Source organism: Hyperolius riggenbachi, chromosome 10 (assembly GCF_040937935.1).
Source record: "Hyperolius riggenbachi isolate aHypRig1 chromosome 10, aHypRig1.pri, whole genome shotgun sequence".
In the NCBI taxonomy this organism is placed as follows: Eukaryota; Metazoa; Chordata; class Amphibia; order Anura; family Hyperoliidae; genus Hyperolius; species Hyperolius riggenbachi.
This window is the reverse complement of record NC_090655.1, coordinates 271,442,833-271,463,282: the sequence shown is the minus strand read 5'-3', so window position 1 is coordinate 271,463,282 and position 20,450 is coordinate 271,442,833. Positions and strand designations below refer to the sequence as shown.

The window sequence follows — 20,450 nt, the reverse complement described above, 5'->3', positions numbered from 1 at the left end:
TATATTGGGCAGAGCAGAGATCGGGGTGGACATACTTGTTATATATTGGGCAGAGCAGAGGTCGGGGTGGACATACTTGTTATATATTGGACAGAGCAGAGGTCGGGGTGGGCATACTTGTTATATATTGGGCAGAGCAGAGGTCGGGGTGGACATACTTGTTATATATTGGGCAGAGCAGAGGTGGGGGTGGACATACTTGATATATATTGGGCAGAGCAGAGGTCGGGGTGGACATACTTGTTATATATTGGGCAGAGGTCAGGGTGGTCATACTTGTTATATATTGGGCAGAGCGGAGGTCGGGGTGGACATACTTGTTATATATTGAGCAGAGCAGAGGTCGGGGTGAACATACTTGTTATATATTGGGCAGAGCAGAGGTCGGGGTGGACATAGTTGTTATATATTGGGCAGAGCAGAGGTCGGGGTGGACATACTGGTTGTATATTGGGCAGAGCAGAGGTTGGGGTGGGCATACTTGTTATATATTGGGCAGAGCAGAGGTTGGGGTGGGCATACTTGTTATATATCGGGCAGAGCAGAGGTCGGGGTGGACATACTTGTTATATATTGGGCAGAGCAGAGGTCGGGGTGGACATACTTGTTATATACTGGGCAGAGCAGAGGTCGGGGTGTACATACTTGTTATTATATATTGGGCAGGGCAGAGGTCGGGGTGGACATACTTGTTATATATTGGGCAGAGCAGAGGTCGGGGTGGACATACTTGTTATTATATATTGAGCAGAGCAGAGGTCGGGGTGATCATACTTTGTTACAGAGGAGGTCATAGTACACCTGTCACTATCCTGATTATCCCATTAGAAGTAATTGCCATACAAGAAACTTTTATATAACTGATGTGACTTGTTTGCCAGTTTTCTAGTGCCCCCTCCCCCCTCTTACATGTGCCATAGATCCGAAGTATATATAGTATATGGTGGATTATGGTGAAGCTCTCTGACTGGCTGATCTTGTATGCCATGGAATACTGGACCCATCAGATGCTTGTGGAGCTCCTACCACCTTCACATACCGGCCCACCCCTCAGATCCTCCAACTACCTGCGCCTGTTTGTACAGCCCACTTTTTACTCTTATGCGCAATTTCAGGACTTCACTAATGCTGCCCCCACTCTCTGGAACTCACTTCCATCTTTAATGCCTTCAAACGAGCCCTTAAGATTCACCTGTTTCTGCTCACCTACACCTTTCCCCGTGTTAGCACCATAATTCGTTCTGCTTGTCGCCCTCTCAACAGACGCACCTATCATGTCTCCATCCCCACCCTTTAGATTATAAGCTTCTGGCAGGGCCCTCCCCTCTAATGTTCCCTGATTGATCATGCACCCTCACTGCCGGACACCCCTCTCTCAGACTGGAACTGACTTGTTCCAATTTTTCCCAAAACATTGAACTATTGTTACCAAAGACATTCATCCCCATAACCTGATCTTGTTTTGGCACTAGTCTACTTTAGGGGACCCTCACAGGGAACAGTTCTCCAATTACAGCAGCCTCTGAAGCACAAAGCATTGTGATTGGCCAAATAGTGTGGGCATGGTTTTCTATAACATATATGAAACCTAGCAGCTCCAGAGGGTGCCGTCCACCCAATCCCATTGGCAGAATTTCCCTATGGTCCCCTAAAGTAGACTAGCACCCTTGTTTGTTGTTGTTGTAAGCACCTTGTATGTCCTGCCTTGTATGTTAACCCCATTTATCTATTTTGCGGTGCTGCATAATATATTGGTGCTTTATACATACAATAAATAATAATAATCTGTCCATTGTGTCTAGTTTCACCAGCAGTGACAGTGCCGCCGGATGACCATATCCATTGTATCTCTGATGTGATGAAGCCAATGTGGAGTCAGGAGCCACTGGTGTTGGGTGGTCCCGCAGTGGGAGAGGGAGGAGTCTGCACAAAGATGATGGCTGGTGGGTCACAGCTGGGGGGTGGAGCCAGGTAACAAGGGGTGTGGCTGGTAGGACAGGCAGAGGAGATGGAGGCTGCAGCTGGAGAGGGGTTGGGTGGCCTCTTCTGCTTTGGTCCTGGTATTGGCACTGTCCCAGCTGGGAGGTTTGTTGCTATGGCACTTGGGGGGGTTTGGGGTTAGTAGGTGATGGACAGGTGGGCTCAGGTATGGTCAGGATATGGAGCTGCAGTCCCATCTGCATAGTTCATCAGGTGCCAGAGCCATAAGTAATGATAATTTATAGCTAATTAGCTGCAGGCCTCTGCTCCTATCTTCCTCTGTCTCCAGCTGTTCTCTCCTCACATCCTCATCCATCTACCGCTGCCGGCACTGCTGTAACCTCCCAGGAATGTGTGCATGGAGAGGAGGAGAGAAGCACCGGATGATGAGCAAGGCACACTGGGAGAGAGGACTGTGGTACTGAATGTGCAGGATACCACAGCTTATGGGATATTATCACCCCCTAGCAAATTACATTGTTTTCTGTGCTGTCTTTATTAGTGCTAATATTTTATAGATATAATGTATTATATTTTTTTTAGAACTGAGATCTGAGCTCAAAGAACAAGAGACGTATGTGAGGAGTGATCAGCAGTCTATGGAGGAGGGTGACATGAGCAGGACAATTAAGGAGGAAAAAGAAGATGCATATGGAAGGAATAATCAGCAGTCTATACAGGAGGGTGACATGATGGGAACAATTAAAGAGGAAGAAGAGAAGACATATGTGAGGAGTGATCAGCAGTCTATGGAGGAGAGTGACATGATGAGGACAATTAAAGAGGAAGAAAAAGAGACGTATGTGAGGAGTGATCAGCAGTCTATGGAGGAGGGTGACATGATGAGGACAATTAAAGAGGAAGAAGAGAAGACATATGTGAGGAGTGATCAGCAGTCTATGGAGGAGGGTGACATGATGAGGACAATTAAAGAGGAAGAAGAGGAGACGTATGTGAGGAGTGATCAGCAGTGTGTGGAGGAGGGTGACATGATGAGGACAAGTAAAGAGGAAGAAAAGGAGACGTATGTGAGGAGTGATCAGCAGTCTATGGAGGAGGGTGACATGATGAGGACAAGTAAAGAGGAAGAAAAGGAGACGTATGTGAGGAGTGATCAGCAGTCTATGGAGGAGGGTGACATGATGAGGACAAGTAAAGAGGAAGAAGAAGAGACATATGTGAGGAGTGATCAGCAGTTCTTAGAAGAGGGTGACATGATGAGGACAATTAAAGAGGAAGAAGAGACATATGTGAGGAGTGATCAGCAGTGTGCAGAGGAGGGTGACAATATGGGGACAGCTATAGAGGAGGACACTGTTACGAGGAGCAAAACGGGTAAGTAATCAACATTAGATATTGAATATTTCTAGTTATTATGACAGTGTCACTGCTCACAGACTGGCATATTAGGAGTTATGCTATGTACTATTGTTAGATTTTTGTCATCTAAACCTATCCTTGATTGTATATGGTGACAGCTTACTTACGATAACAGTACAGACACCTGGGTGGCTTTGAAGTATTATCTGTTCTGTGGAGAGGGGGAGGTTATGGATTACTGAGAAGTAACCCAATGCATTTTGTAATAGAAATACAATGTACATAGTGTGTGACTAAGTACTTGATGTGAAAACCCTTGTTGGCAATCACAGAAGTCAGTCAGTAGTTGGCCATTAGGTTTGCACACATCTCAGGAGGGATTTCGTCCCTTTTCCTCTTCGTAGATCCTCTCCATCTCAGTAAGGGTTCAAGGCTAAAGTTTGTCAACTCGAACCTTCAGCTCCCTCCACAGATTTTCCATTGGAGTAAGGTCTGGAGACTGGCTAGACCACTCCCAAACCTTCATGTACTTCTTCTTGAGTCAGTCCTTTGTTGTCTTGGCCATGTGTTTTGGGTTATTGTCATGCAGGAATAACCTTCCATGACCAATTTTCAATGGCCTTGCTGAGGAAAGGAGGTGCTCACCCAAGATTTGCTGGCACATGGCCCCACCCATTGTCCCTTCGATGCGGTGAAGGTGTCCTGTCCCCTTAGCAGAAAAACACCCTCAAAGCATAAAATATGCACCTCCAGACTTGATGGTGGGGATGGTGTTTTTGGGGTCATAGACAGCATTCCTTGTCCTCAAAACTTGGCAAGTTGAGTTTATGCCAAGGTGCTCAATTTTGGTCTCATCTGACCACAACACCCAGTTTTGCTCTGTCTCCTTGGCTCAATATAGACCTACCACTGAGACCTTGGACAATGTATCCTTGACTAAACAAATACCAATATTTACATTAACCCCCCCCCCCAACCGAACATGTTTCACCCTCCTTAATTGGAGGCTTCTTAAGGGGAAAGAGTGCCCAGTGCTAAGGGTGCAAAGTGCAAAACGTCATTTCAAATTACATTTCTATTTATATAATCAATTAGAGCAACGTGCTCTCATGCTCTATCAGCAGCCAAATGAACCTGCTAGCTGACTTCCTTTTATACTCTATGGGGGGGTGGCACACATTACCACTAAGACCGCCCCTAATCTACTCCCCCATTGGTCAGATTCCTCTGTCAGTCATTTTTTTTTACTCTCATATTAGTTCCCCTATGTTTAGCCATGATGTCTGAAAACATACCTTTAACGTCCTAAATTGAAATGAAAATGCCTCAGTCTCATACACTTACCACTAAAGTATACAGTACTGTATGTGTCTTGAGTTTCGCTGATCAGAGATGTTTCTATCATATTAACAACACAATTGTTGCCTCTTTGGTAGGATATAAAACGTAACTTTTAATAAATAAAGATATAAAATACACCCAGAGCTGGCTGTCTTAATTACAAACTCATAACTTATGAACTAGGGGTCTATAATAAGCAACACTGGAAAGATTACTTCCCCCCCCCCCCCTTACAGTTCATATCGTCAATAATAAATTACACAAAACCCCCACCAAAATAACCCAACATGTTTCACTTCCTAGCGGAAGCTTTTTCAAGGGAACATGGCTGTCATGAGCGGACACGCTGTTTGACTCATGTTATTTTCTTTGTTTTAATAATATTGCACCTTAGCACCAATGCACTTTTGCACTTCACTTTGTTCCCTTGAAAAAGCTTCCGCCAGGAAGTGAAACATGTTGGGTTATTTTGGTGGGGGTTTTGTGTAATGTACTATTGACGATATGAACTGTAAGGGGGGGAAGTAATCTTTCCAGTGTTGCTTATTATAGACCCCTAGTTCATAAGTTATGAGTTTGTAATTAAGACAGCCAGCTCTGGGTGTATTTTATATCTTTATTTATTAAAAGTTACGTTTTATATCCTACCAAAGAGGCAACAATTGTGTTGTTAGTTTAAGTAATCAGGTGTTTGTGAATTATGTTTCTATCATATAAACTGCCAAATCACCTTATTTCTCCCATTAGAATACATAGGGAAGCTGTGATTGGCTAGTGGGCGCTATAACCCGCCCTCTATACATTTTCGGCCAATCCGCAATTAGACTGTGCACCTCAAAAGTCATTAAGCAGGCAAGCAGGCATATAGTGGTCAATCGTAACACGCTGGGCGGGCATTTGTGCGAGGCGGCCATTCATGACATGCTGGGCAGGCCAGTCAATCATAACATCAGTCATCCTGTGTTTGCACGCCACGCTAGAACACATTATAGGCAGAATCCTCTGCTATCCAGCGTTATTAGGAGCCACGCTGGGACGCATACTAAAAGGAGTCCTCCGCCTAGGCTGATATAGCATGTTGCTCGAATGATTATATATATACTAGTGGACCTAAGCCCGTCTAAAAACGGGCTATGTCTTCATTGCTCATGCGCAAGCACGCACCCGAGCCACGCGTCCGCCAGCCCATACACCCGCCCCTTGGCCGTGCGGCTCACGTCACTCCCCCTCACTGTCTCTGCATCCCTGCTCATTCGTAGAGCGTAGATGGGACACTCACAGGGACACAGGACGCAGAGACAGTAGGGTTTTATTATAGAGGATAGAAATATATTTTTGAATGCCGTTTTGCACTTTGCACCCCTAGCACTGGGCACTCTTTCCCCTAATGAAGCCTCCAATTAAGTGGGATGAAACATGTTGGCTTCGTTGGGGTTTTAATGTAAATATTGGCATTTGTTTAGTTGAGGGTACTGTGACCAAGGTCTCAGTGGTAGGTCTGTATTGAGCCAAGGAGACCTTCTACGTACTAGTCCTGCCCTCGTTATGTTAATTAATGACACTATGTGCAGCTTCATTTTAAATATATGTGAATAAAAGTTATATTTTAGGAGTAACCTCATAGGGCAAAAATTGTGTTTAATTTATAAATCAGGAATTATGACACCTGGAAGCCAGACATGTTCCTGTTGATAGGGGATCAAATACTTATTTTGCATATTACAATGAACATCAAGCTTTGACGTAGGGGCACTGGATCTTTTTGTTGTTATGCTGTCTCTGACAGCTACTGTAATGGATGGCGGAGACACCGCCGCGCGGTCTGACAGCGGGGCGGCTGAATCCGCGTTCAGACCGGCGGTTTCTCCGCAGCGGCATGCGTCTGGTTTGTCTGAGCCTAGTAGTGCACACAGATGGAGAGCTACGTGCGCGCGCGCTGACAGGCAGGCCCTTTATGCCAATAGGAGAGGGATCAGCTGATCAGGATGATCAGCTGATCCCAGCGCAGCAGGTGATTGGTTGAATGGGACTGGGCGGCGCTGGGGAGCGCTCTGCTATATATTCTTCTCGTCTGTCAGTGGCTAGTTGTCTGCCGTTGCGAATGCTTATGTGTTAGCACTCAGACCATAGTCAGATCCTTCAGTGTGTTTGAACCAGGTGGACCTGGGAATTCACACTTAGCCAGATTACTGTGTTATTACTGTAATATACTTTAGACCAGTTCCAGGGTGTTGAGACCACGGACCTCACACCCAAGACTAGGGATACTGTATTATTACTGTTATACTTTAGACCAGTTCCAGGGTGTTGAGACCACGGACCTCACACCCAAGATTAGGGATACTGTGCCATTTCTGTGTTATTCTGTAGATCAGTCCCTGAGTGTTGAGACCACGGACCTCACACTCCAGAATAGGCTTCTGCTTGATATCTGTTATGACCTATTGCTATCTTGACTCTGCTCCTGCTCTCTGATTCGGTACCTTTGCACATCTGATTACCTGTTGACAACCCTGCCTGTCCCTGGTTACCGATTCAGCCTTCTGTCTCTGTACTTTATCTGCTCGTGTTTTGCCGACCCGGCCTGACCGACCCTTCTAACTGGGACACTCCCGCCCGGTGGGGTGTCCAGTAGCTGCAGGGGCTCCCTGTCTCTCAGAGGGACCTCTCTGCAATCCAGTCAGGGACTCAATCTCATTGGAGTCCTTTGACTGCAGTAGAGTCTGATTCACAGCTGTTCAGGGAATCACTGACTTTCTGTGTATCTCCAACCTTCCAGGAGATACCCATTACGGTCCAGGGTCACCTGCTCCTCAGGTGGTCCAGACTCATATACATATTTCATTGACTCTGGTTCAGCGGCTAACTTTATAGATTACGACTTTGCAAAGAAACTGGGAATTCCTATACTCCCATTGGACCAACCGATTTTGGTCACTGCTGTAGATGACTCTCCTCTGCAAAGTAGACATCCTCTGTCCCGTACTCCAAATTTGAAGTTCGGTGTTGGGGTACTGCATGAGGAGAATCTGCAATTTCTGGTCTTGCATATGGCAACCTCCACCATCATTCTTGGCATGCCTTGGTTACAACTTCACTCCCCTCAGATAGACTGGGTTTCAGGTCAGCTAACGAGCTGGTCGACCCTTGTTTAGCGAAAGTAACCATGGGTAATACCAACATTCAGGTTGAAGGGGTGCCAAAACAATACGCAGAGTTTGCTGACGTCTTCTGCCCCAAGTCAGCAGATAAACTCCCTCCCCCCCCCCCCCACCGTACCTTCGATTGTCCCATCGATTTGAGATCTGGTTGTATGCCAGGGGTCACCTCTATAATCTGTCTGGACCTGAGAAACTAGCTATGCAGGAATACATCAGAGAAAACTTGGCTAAAGGGTTCATCTGTCCCTCCCGTTCACCAGCAGGGGCAGGATTCTTTTTTGTAAAGAAAAAAGATGGAGGCCTTCGCCCTTGCATTGATTATAGAGGCCTAAATAAGATCACAGTGAAAAATCGCTACCCTTTACCTTTAATTGACGATTTGTTCACTCAGGTGACCAATGCCAAGATTTTCTCAAAGCTAGATCTGAGAGGTGCATACAATCTGGTGCGTATTAGGGATGGTGATGAATGGAAGACAGCCTTTAACACGCCCGACAGGCATTACGAGTACCTAGTGATGCCCTTCGGGTTGTGTAACGCTCCGGCTGTCTTCCAGGAGTTAATCAACGAGGTGTTCAGGGAGGTGTTGGGGAAGTTCGTCTTAGTCTATCTGGACGACATACTGATCTTTTCGTCCAACCTTTCTGAACACCGCAGGCATGTGAAGTTTGTGCTAGAAAAGTTAAGACAGAATCTGCTTTATGCCAAACCGGAGAAATGCCTCTTCGAAGTAACCTCGGTTGCCTTCTTGGGGTACATTATCTCCACCTCTGGCCTCTCAATGGATCCAGGGAAGGTATCCGCTGTCCTGGAGTAGCCTCAGCCTGTTGGACTGAAGGCACTCCAGAGATTTCTGGGCTTTGCCAACTACTACAGAAGGTTCATAAAGGGGTACTCTACCATCATCTCGCCCCTCACCAGCCTCACCAAAAAAGGGGCTGATACTCATCACTGGTCACCAGAGGCTCATGCGGCTTTTTCAACACTAAAGAAGCTGTTCTGTTCCGCACCTATATTGAGACATGTCGATGTCGCCTTTCCCTTTATTGTGGAGGTTGATGCTTCAGAGGTGGGGGTAGGAGCTGTATTGTCTCAGAGGTCAGGCTTACAGGGCAAACTCCACCCATGTGCCTACTTTTCTCGTAGATTTTCACCCGCAGAAAAAAACTACGACATAGGCAACCGGGAGCTTTTGGCCATCAAGTTAGCTTTTGAGGAATGGTGACACTGGCTAGAAGGTGCAGAACACACCATCACAGTTTATACAGATCATAAGAATCTGGAGTACATAGAGGGTGCTAAGAGGCTTAGCCCCCGCCAGACCCGGTGGTCCCTGTTCTTTGCAAGATTCAGATTTGTAATTACGTATACCCCTGGTAGCAAAAATATAAAAGCCGATGCCTTATCCAGGTGTTTTGAGCCTGAAACAGTACAGCCCTCAGCCCCTGAGTCCCTTCTACCTCAGAAGGTAGTTCTGGCAGCCGCTGAGACCTGGAGGGATTGGACAGTCACTCTGAGTCCTTACCAACAGGATGCTCCAGAGGGGAAGCCTGATGGAGTCATGTTCGTGCCACTGCCTTTCCGTTTACAACTCCTGCAAATGTTTCATTCCCACAAGAATGCTGGTCATCCCGGGGCCACCAGAACTCAGGATTTGCTGGCCAGATGTGCGTGGTGGCCTACATTGGCAACAGATTGTAAGGAGTTTGTAAGAGAGTGTGCAGTGTGTGCAAGGAGTAAACCCTCTCGTCAAGCCCCTGTTGGCACCTTACAGCCCTTACCAGTTCCAAGTGAACCATGGACCCATGTCTCCATGGATTTTGTGGGTGAGCTCCCTCGCTCTGAGGGCAAGACGGTCATTTGGGTGGTAGTGGACAGATTCAGTAAGATGGCTCATTTTGTCCCTTTGAAAGGACTCCCCTCGGCCCAGGAATTGGCTGATCTCTTCATCCAGCACATCTTCCGGCTGCATGGGATTCCGGAAAATGTAGTGTCAGATCGGGGAGTCCAATTTGTTTCAAAGTTTTGGAGAGCCTTCTGCCATCAGTTGGACATGGATCTTGCATTTTCATCAGGCTACCACCCACAGACCAACGGCCAGACCGAGAGAGTTAACCAATCCCTGGAGCAGTTCCTCAGGTGCTACGTTGCAGATGCGCAATCCGATTGGGTAAAGTTTTTGCCGTTTGCAGAATTTGCGCACAACAACCTGAAAAGCTCCTCTTCTGGGTTTTCCCCATTCCAGGTGGTGTCAGGAAGGTCACCGAAGTTTGCTCCCTTGCCAGTCGCATCTACACCATTCCCAGCCCTGGAGGATTGGCAGAGGGCTCTAAAGGAGATTTGGGGAATGGTTAAGAGGAATCTGGGGAAAGCTTTCCAAACCCAGAAGAGACAGGCAGATAAAAGACGATCTGTGGAGTGGAAGTTCTCTCCAGGAGATTTGGTGTGGGTGTCCACTCGACATTTGGCCTTGAAACAACTGTCCCCCAAACTGGGCCCTAGATTTATAGGACCATTTCCAGTGTCCAAGTAAATCAATAATGTCACTTACGCGATTGATCTCCCAGCCAGTATGAGAGGTGTGAGATCATTCCATGTGTCTCTTTTGAAACCAGCAGTACACGTGGATTCCTCTTCCCCCCCCCCCCCCCCCCCTGTATTGGTGGATGACCAACCAGAGTATGAGATTGAAAAGGTCCTGGACTCTTGCTTAGTGAAGAATTCCGTGCAATATCTGGTCCACTGGAAAGGATGTGGCATAGTGGAAAGCTCTTGGGTGCCAGATTGCCGCATGCATGCGGAGGAATTAAAAAAGGAATTTCATGACTTACATCCTGGGAAGCCTGGTGGGAAGTGTCCGGAGTCCACTCCTCGAGGGGGGGGGGGTACTGTAATGGATGGCGGAGACACCGCTGCGCGGTCTGACAGCGGGGCGGCCGAATCCGCGTTCAGACCGGCGGTTTCTCCGCAGCGGCATGCGTCTGGTTTGTCTGAGCCTAGTAGTGCACACAGATGGAGAGCAACGCGCGCGCTGACAGGCAGGTCCTTTATGCCAATAGGAGAGGGATCAGCTGATCAGGACGATCAGCTGATCCCAGCGCAGCAGGTGATTGGTTGAATGGGACTGGGCGGCGCTGGGGAGCGCTCTGCTATATATACTTCTCGTCTGTCAGTGGCTAGTTGTCTGCCGTTGCGAATGCTTATGTGTTAGCACTCAGACCATAGTCAGATCCTTCAGTGTGTTTGAACCAGGTGGACCTGGGAATTCACACTTAGCCAGATTACTGTGTTATTACTGTAATATACTTTAGACCAATTCCAGGGTGTTGAGACCACGGACCTCACACCCAAGACTAGGGATACTGTATTATTACTGTGTTATACTTTAGACCAGTTCCAGGGTGTTGAGACCACGGACCTCACACCCAAGATTAGGGATACTGTGCCATTTCTGTGTTATTCTGTAGATCAGTCCCTGAGTGTTGAGACCACGGACCTCACACTCCAGAATAGGCTTCTGCTTGATATCTGTTATGACCTATTGCTATCTTGACTCTGCTCCTGCTCTCTGATTCGCTACCTTTGCACATCTGATTACCTGTTGCCAACCCTGCCTGTTCCTGGTTACCGAATCAGCCTTCTGTCTCTGTACTTTATCTGCTCGTGTGTTGCCGCCCCGCCTGACTGACCCTTCTACCTGGGACACCCCCCCGGTGGGGTGTCCAGTAGCTGCAGGGGCTCCCTGTCTCTCAGAGGGACCTCTCTGCAATCCAGTCAGGGACTCAATCTCATTGGGGTCCTTTGACTGCAGTAGAGTCTGATTCACAGCTGTTCAGGGAATCACTGACTCTCTGTGTATCTCCAACCTTCCAGGAGATACCCATTACGGTCCAGGGTCACCTGCTCCTCAGGTGGTCCAGACTCATATACAGTTGCACCAATCACTTACACTTATCAGGTGTCCAGAGGTTAGTTATACTTGTATTATTGGTGATTCTGCAGATCATCAATAATCAGGTATAAATCTGTATTCTTGGTGATACTGCAGATCACCAATAATCAGATTCTCTCTGTGTGCTGACACCGATCGTTACAGCTACAATGAACCTCTATCATTACAATTATAGTCAGGGCATAAAAATCAGGAAGGGATCAAATACTTTTTTGCCTCCCTGTATATACTGCGGAGTCGGTACAAATATCATCTGACTCCTCAGTTTATGAAACCACGGACTCTGACTCCAGGTACCCAGAATTGCTCCGACTCTGACTCCACAGTCCTGGTCACATTGGAGACATCACACCCCTATTACTTCGAAAATTCCGTAACATAGTGTATTTATACCTCATTACAGGCACACTGTGCAGTCACATTACACACATCACTCCCCTATTACTTCTCACATACCCTGTGTACATAGTGTGTTTATACCTCATTACAGGCCCACTGCAGTCACATTACACACATCTCACCCCTATTACTTCTCACATTCCCTGTGTATATAGTGTGTTTATACCTCATTACAGACACACTGTGCAGTCACATGACACACATCACACCCCTATTACTTTTTACATTCCCTGTGTACATAGTGTGTTTATACCTCATTACAGGCACACTGTGCAGTCACATTACACATCACCAAAAACTCGGTATACAGAGGCACCAGCGTAGAGTAAAACGTTTTAAAAACCGTTTAAAAGCAGAGGGGGATGTTAAGGTGGACTCACCTCCCTCTTACAAAAAAAGAAAACTCACTTGAGTCTCGATAAAACAGAATTGACAGATAATTTATTCAACTCCACAAATGCAACGCGTTTCGCGGGGTTGACCCCGCTTCTTCAGGCAAAAATGGGAGCACAACTCAGTGGGTCAAGCAATAGGTTTGAGCGCCCAGAAGCTTGGTGCATACGGATATCATATGCTTTTTTTACCTTCTTAATCCACATATCTCTCTGCCCAATCTTCTGGCGGAGTTCCGCCTGTGTGAACAACTTTCCAATATGTCCATTTACTGTGATAGGCGTGAAGCCATGGGTGTGTTGATCCCTGGAGTACTTAGATCCTCCCTACAGAGTTGCTTTCTTTTCAAATGACCCCCGTGCGCCCCGAACTACCTGGGGGTTCATATCACCCCAAACCATAAAGATCTTGTAGCCCACAATTTTTTGCCAGCGCTGGACTGAATTAAAAGTGACCTCCAAAGTTGGAATAAACCCCCCTTTTTTGGCTTAACAAAAGTTTGCTTTCTTAAAACAGAAAGAATTTGCAATAATTCAGGTTGGAGTGAGCTTGAGATGTCTCCCAGGGTATCACTGCTGAATATATGCAAATTAACCATTGTACCCTTAGAAGCTAAACACACCTCCAGAACTGCTGGAATGCAATGATGTGTCATCTTGTTAATTTGTACAGAGCCATAATAATCCAACATGCATACAGACTGTTTCGGATTGTTTGATCCTCATCAGTGCATGGCATGGATTAATTTGGCTCTATGCAGTAGGGCTTGTAACACCGAGAGGTACAGACTAACCAGCAAGCTCATGGTGACCCAGAACTCATTGGAGTGTGTAAGGGACTACAATGGTCCTAAAAGCCCCCTTACTAAGATGTTAAGAAAAACAAAAGTTTGCTTTCTTAAAACAGAAAGAATTTGCGATAATTCAGGAGTGAGTGAGCTTGAGATGTCTCCCACAATGCATCACTGCTGAATATATGCAAATTACCATTGTACCCTTAGAAGCTAAACACACCTCCAGAACCGCTGGAATGCAATGATGTGTCAGCTTGTTAACCACTTGCCGACCAGGGGATTTTTCACTGATCGGTGCTGCGGGGGCTCTACAGCCCGCAGCACCGATCAGGAGTGCAGCAGGGCGATCAGACTACCCCCCCTTTTTTCCCCACTAGGGGGATGTCCTGCTGGGGGGGTCTGATCGCCGCCGGCCATCTGCGTTTTGCGGGGGGGGGGGGGGGCTCCTCAAAGCCCCCCTCCGCAGCCATTTCCGCCCTCTGCCTCCTTACCTCCCTCCCTCTCTCTGTAATGCGCAGGACGGAGTTCCGTCCTGCGCATTGAAGGATAGGCTTCAGCCTATCATATGCCGGCGATCCCCGGCCAATCAGAGGCCGGGGATCGCCGATCTGCCCTACGGCGCTGCTGCGCAGCAGCGCCGTATGATGTAAACAGCGGGGATTTCTTCCCCGCCTGTTTACATTTTGCCGGAGAGCTGCGATCGGCAGCTCTCCGGCTGTTCACGGAGACACCCTCCGTGAACTGACATGGAAAGGCCGATCGAGCGGCCGTTTCCATGGTAACCCGCAGACGACCAGTTTGCGCCAATCGGCGTTAGCCGGTCATCAAGAGGTTAATTTGTACAGAGCCATAATAATCCCACATGCAACTTTTTTGGGCTTGGGAGGACAAATATCATAAAAATGACAATTACGCCACGTCTGCTCTACCACTTTCAAAGTCTAAAACAATAGTATGCGCTAATGGATAAAGCAAAGTTACAAAAACGTGGTGCAGAGGTCACAACAAAATCTGTCAACTGTCTCTCTTGTAAAGAGTCACTTAGAGAAAATGACAGCGCTCAACGGCTGAATCAAAAGAGAAAGTCGCAGATCACCAACATTGGAGACATTCCAGATCAGTCCAATAATAGGCAGTATTGCTGATATCATCCAAGTTCAGGATCAGTCCCATTATATATTCCTTGAAAAACACAAAGTGAGACCGAGAGCCCAATATAGTGTAGTAGCTTAGTAGTAGATGATAAAGTGTGTAATCAAGGAATGGTTATACTCACAAGTATAGGTTGCCACAAAAGGCAACCACTTGATAGGCAGGTGGGGGGAATTATAACCTGACCCCACTCAGGTATAAGAAGTCGCTCTCTGTAGATAGGAAAAAGGGGATACACCCCTCCACCAGGGGTGGACAAGTTGATTTGTAAAACAGTATAACAGTGGCGCCAACAAGAGTAAAAGCAATTAAAAACCATTTAAAAGGGGGAAGTTGGTGGACTCACTATCCCGCTTCATCAGGAAATAGTTTGGAGGGTACACAGTCGGGTCAATATCCTGGCCTCACAGAGGCGCTTAGCCAGGATATTGACCTGCCTGATGAAGCGGGATAGTGACCCATGAAACGCATTGCAAATCTTGGAGCTTTTAATAAAAGTCACTTTGAATGTGAGTAGACAGAGGTGCTTAGCCAGGATATTGACCCGACTGTGTACCCTCCAAACTTTTAACTGATGAAGCGGGATAGTGATCTGTGAAACACGTTGCAAATCTTGGAGCTTTTAATAAAAGTCACTTTGTATGTGAGTAACGTCCCATTGTCCGTTTTTTTTTTTCTACGAGGGAGGTGAGTCCACCAACTTCCCCCCTTTTAAAAGTTTTTTAATCGCTTTTACTCTTGTTGGCGCCTCTGTTATACTGTTTTACAAACCCTTATATATTCCAGCCAGCACGTCACATGTAAAGAAAACAAGGAAAAGACATAGATCACCAGCTCCGATTCAGTTAACCGTCACCAATCCAGTGGGAACCCTTCACTCTCTGTTATCCGCTCTGTGCATGGGCACCCTCTGTTTTACCCACACTCACCCTCTGAGGCCTCCACAGAACAGGAGGCAGGGTTCAATAGCTTATGGGGGGGACAAAGGCCACTGTATACACAAATTGCCACAGGACAGACACTGCTGTGATGGAGGGTCGCACAGGCACTACAACTAAGAAGCTCCACATAGCGTAAAATTGTTTATTAAAAAAAGCTTTTAAAATTCACAAATTGCACTCAAGAGATGTAGGTCAAAAGGCATTGCACAGGCGGCAGAATTGCACTCCCAGGCACCGCTCACTGCTTCCCGGGCACCTCTTAAAATAACGAACCCAGCAGTGGCCCTCGTTACACAGCCACTTAGGACCCTACAAAAGTATATGGGGAATGCCTTTATTTCACCTTGGCCTTCGCCACTCCTTCCAATCCTTGACAACCCCTCATTTCCATTGGGGCTTAACCACCTTGGCGGTAATGACGAGCTCAGCTCGTCCATTACCGCCGCGGTGGATTTCTCAGCCCCTGGAGGGTCTTTCTGCACCAAATTTTCAGAGGTGCCTTTAGTAGGACTTTTGCTACCTACATCACCCCTCCGATCGCCGCCGGCCTGCTCTAATCCCCCCGATTGCCGCTGTTTTTGCTTATGCCCTCCCTTCCTGAGCCAGCGCAGCCTCTCCATAGCCTCCAGGGATTCGCTATGGCGGCAATCGGAACTGTGCATGACGTCGATGACGTCAGATGTCATGTCCGATCGTCGCCATAGCAACGCCTGAAGCTATGGAGGAAGTCTCGCCCATCGCGGGATCTCGGCCAGGTAAATATCGCCGGTGGTGAGCGGAGGGGGGGGGGGTACAGTGCTGGGGGACTTGGGGGAGAGTGTAGCTAGCTACACTAAAAAGTAACCTTTTTTTTTTAATAAAAAAAGGTCACCCATGGCCGCAATAATTGTAACGCCAGGGTGGTTACAGCAGGAGGGTCCGCCATACTATGCCAGGAAAAAAAACACCTATATAGGTAGATAAATACTTGATCTACTTACATAACACATGTATTGTACTGTCCACATTTTGATTTCAGTGAATTTTATATAGAAAATTAAGAGAATTCTGTTCCTGGTGGGAACCATGGGCCATATGCAATTCACTTTTTCACCTGACTTTTTTCTTCTAGGAGATAATTTTTCATCTTCAATTTAGAATACATTTTCAGCAATTTGCAAAGGAAAAAGTACCAAAAAGTAGGAGAAAAGGTACTATCAAAATTATTTTGAGAATTTTTTTTTCAAAATATCACCTGGGAGAAAACTCAGGTGAAAAACTGAATTGCATATGGGCCCAAGTCTTTTGCCCACAGTTTGAGGCTAAATCCTGATGTCATTCTACTCTTAACTTTTTTTTTTTTCTTTCCTCCTCCAATCGCTGAGTCACCTCAGCCTTGCTTGTAAACACACGTGAGCAGGGGATCAGGTTTCAGCTAGTCAGCTAGACAGGGAAATAAAGGGAAGAGGAGGAATATATTATAGGTAAAAAGAACCCACAGCATGTAACTTTTTGGGCATTGGCTATTAAAGGGCCAGTGCTTTTAAAATATGTGATAACTCCAAACCATAACAGCAGAAAAAGTTTTGAATGCAGGATTAGCAACTTTATCACTTAATACACTCAGACCATTTGCTGTTGAAATGTGATTTTTAGGGTGGCAATCCTGCTTTAACCCCAGAAGTTACCTTTCTTGGTATGTGGACCTGCCTCTGAGCGCCCCACAACTCCTTTCTGACGGAGCTTGGGTCTAAAGGCATATATGGCATCCTCCTTAAGGAATCCACACAGTATTCATCTTTCACGTCTGGATAGGGTCATACCTTCTTGTCTTACTCTCGAGACTAAGCTGTGAAATATCCAGCAGCTTTATCCCCTTGGTGTTTTGAGGGTTCTGCTTGTGTGTGGGGAGTCCTCCTGGTCTGTCTCTAGTCCTCCCCTCCTTCCTGGCTCTCCTCTCTTTCTTCTTTTTATTTCTGTTTCCTCTTCCTTCCCTTCTCTTTTTCTCCAGTTTATTTAGGGTTGGTTATTAGTCTTGTACGGCGATTCCCTCTTTTAAAGGATAAGAATTGGTTGCTCCCCATTGTGGTTGTTTTATGCCTTGCTCACTGTGCCCTGACGTGTGATTCCTAATAGGCTCAGGGCACTTCCAGACCAATATAGCCTCCAGTGTGGAGCTGTGTCACTCTGCAGATCCTAATAGCCCTCTATCAGACAGAACACAACCCTGTTTGGCTTGTCTGGTCCATTTCTTTTTAATGTTTATCTCTGTATCTGTGCCTTCTTTATAATATGGTGTTTAATGCTGCTTAGATATGCAGCCTTTTTTTTGCACTTGTTCATGTCTGATATACTGTATATGTTACAGTACCAATGTTTTGCTATAGCATGACAGTTACTATTTTTTTTTCTCTTCTGTACTACATCTGTTGTAAGTTCTCTTCAGGGATGCTCAAAAATCCGGATTCAGATGCAATCCGAATAGGTGGTGTTCAGATTTCATCCAGGTAATTAAATCACCTGTGCGGGTGGGTGAGGGGGGGGGGGGGGTAATCTTACCCACCCATCAACCCAGAAGGAGGAAGTGTTTGTAATCACGCAGTGTTCTCCCCAGGCTTAATTAGGTGGACGGGCCGCCCGGGTGTTTTGAAACCCCGCCCGCCTGTTGGTATGCACCTGCGTAGCTAGTAAATGTCACTGCTGAAATCTGCAGGCAGGAGCGCTCCATAGCCTGCTATCAATCAGCGCTCGGCTGGGGCACGGTAGCTAAAGCCATTGCTTTACAGTGCAGGAGCGCTCCTCTGCCTCCGTGACCTCACCTTCCTAGTGGAGCTGCGATTGGCTGGGCGGGTTGTAAGGGGCGGGACTTGGGCAGCACGATCAGACAAAACAGCAGCCGTCTGCATACACATGCTGGCAGGCTAATGCTGTGTGACTTGAGGCTGGGGAGAGAGCCTGGGGCTGCAGGCAAACTGCAAATCTGGACAGTAGCGTGTTTCATCTGCCCTGGACTGGCTGCATGAATGTCAGCAGCCAGTCCCATCCTCTCCAGGCAGCTCCGAAGCTGAGTCACATGTAATTGGGCAGTGCAGGGCACGGAGTTCTGCTGCCCCGCCCCCTGTTTCCCGGCTACTTGACTTCAACACACAAGCTCTTCTGATGCAGTGGGGAGAAGTTGTAAACTCTACAGATAAAGTAATGATTTGATCTCCCTTCCACTGTTATGAGATCTCTGCTATTGTCCTCTAACCAGCAGGAGCACTTTTTATCTGATAGTGCAGAGTCTGCAGACAGCTTGTGAGAGGACAGGGAGCTGTCAAGCTAGGGGACCTGATAAAACAAACATGACTGCATTGACCTGCAATTTAGATTACCTGACTTGCAGGGGATGAAGGCTGCTGATGACTTGTTTCTGTCTCAACCCCATATTATTATTTGGTATTTATATAGCACAAACATCTTCCGCAGTGTTGTACAGAGTATATTGTCTTGTCATTTAACTGTCCCTTTAGAGGGGTTCATAATCTAATTCCTACCATAGTTATATGTCTATGTATTTATCATGTAGTGTATGTTTTGTAGTCTAGGGCCAATTTAGGGGGGAGCCAATTAACTTATCTGTGTGTTTTTAGGATGTGGGAGGAAACCAAAGTGCCCGGAGGAAACCCACACAGACACTTGTTAGAACCTGTTCTATATCACCTTGCTTCGACACCAGTAACTTCTTACAGTTGCATCTCACAGACTGTGAGATCACTTGACTCTCTACACAGCGAGCAGGAGATAGACTTTCTCAGGCTTCTTCAATGTTTACGTTATTTATTCAAGTAACAGAAATACAGATAGATACAGTTTATCATCTCCTTGCAAAGCAGACTTCCATGTTGCGTTACAGCTGCGTGAGTACCTTCCTTCTGAAAGTACCCAGGTCTTCTTGTATCTACTCTATGTTACATCTAGACTACCTATGTACAGCATACATTATATCAGATTACAGAAAGGAAGAACATACTTAGAGGTCCCCGTCAGTATTGAAGCATAGCAGGAATCAGAGAGAGAGAGAGCCCTTTTTCAGCTCGTCCGGCTATTAATACCGACTAGGAAAGAGTTAAATATGACATCATCTTCGCCACCCCCTAGATCAGATTATTGGTGGACCCACTCGTGGTGTCATCATACACACCTACTTGATTAATAATCAATGAGGCATTTGACCTATATGCAGGAATGTGGATGTTTAGTAAATATGGCTGATGTTTACTGTTCCTGTGGTGTACGTGTTGAGGTCAGAGTGGCCGATGGCCTTCTTTTAGGAACATGTTCTCAGTATCTGCGTGTATCCTCTGCTACACGCAGACCCTGAGATGCCTCTGCCTGCATCACAAAACCTCTATTTATTTTAAAGGCATACACTGCGGACAAGCCTTTTACATAAAACTCAGGCCAAGTAACTGAGGCCTACTTAAATTATAACAATCCCCCCTAAAACGGCTTGACCCGCAGATCCCAGCGTCTGAACCTCCCAGTACCTGGTTTCTTTCTTTTATGTTTCACTTTTCGATGTTCGTGCCCACACAACTTCTCTGCTCTAGGCGGTTACCCCTGGAAGAGAGAGAGCAAAACCTCTTGGTCTTCCTGTAACCAGGCTCTCTGGGGAAGCCCTACTTTTAAGTCCCTCAATACCACATGCTCAGCATTTGCGTCACTTGCGTATCACTCACAAACTTGCATGACCACAGAAAAGTGAAACTCGTTTGTTTGTTACTCAATGGAGCAGTGCCTTCTAAAAGAGCGCCTTTATACAATCAGCTCCATCACCGGTACTACTGAACCTATACCCGTAACCCTGTATATCCCTTAATTTAAAAATATTGGTTCATGAGATTATGAGGCACCAATCTCTGGACCAGGTTAATTTGTTTTACGTAATTTTAACACGCAACCTCACCTGGATAATGATGCCTAAAGTTGTCATCCCCATCCAGACGACCAGTGGGTGTAGAAAGAACTTTGGAACTGCAGAGGCCCAGTCCGAGTGT

At 46.6% G+C, this 20,450-nt stretch overlaps 1 protein-coding gene across 2 annotated transcripts in view; it reads left to right on the top strand.

The window, feature by feature from the left end:
• The window catches only part of LOC137535395 (zinc finger protein 585A-like), an 84,121-nt gene that overhangs the window by 50,189 nt on the left and 13,482 nt on the right, over positions 1 to 20,450 (top strand). The window contains exon 3 of one of the 2 annotated variants that reach the window (XM_068257229.1): positions 2,524 to 3,315. The exons of the other annotated variant lie outside the window; for it this stretch is intronic. Coding sequence (XP_068113330.1) covers positions 2,524 to 3,315 — 792 coding nt within the window. The remainder of the gene's footprint in view (positions 1 to 2,523; positions 3,316 to 20,450) is intronic. 2 annotated transcript variants of the gene reach the window in all.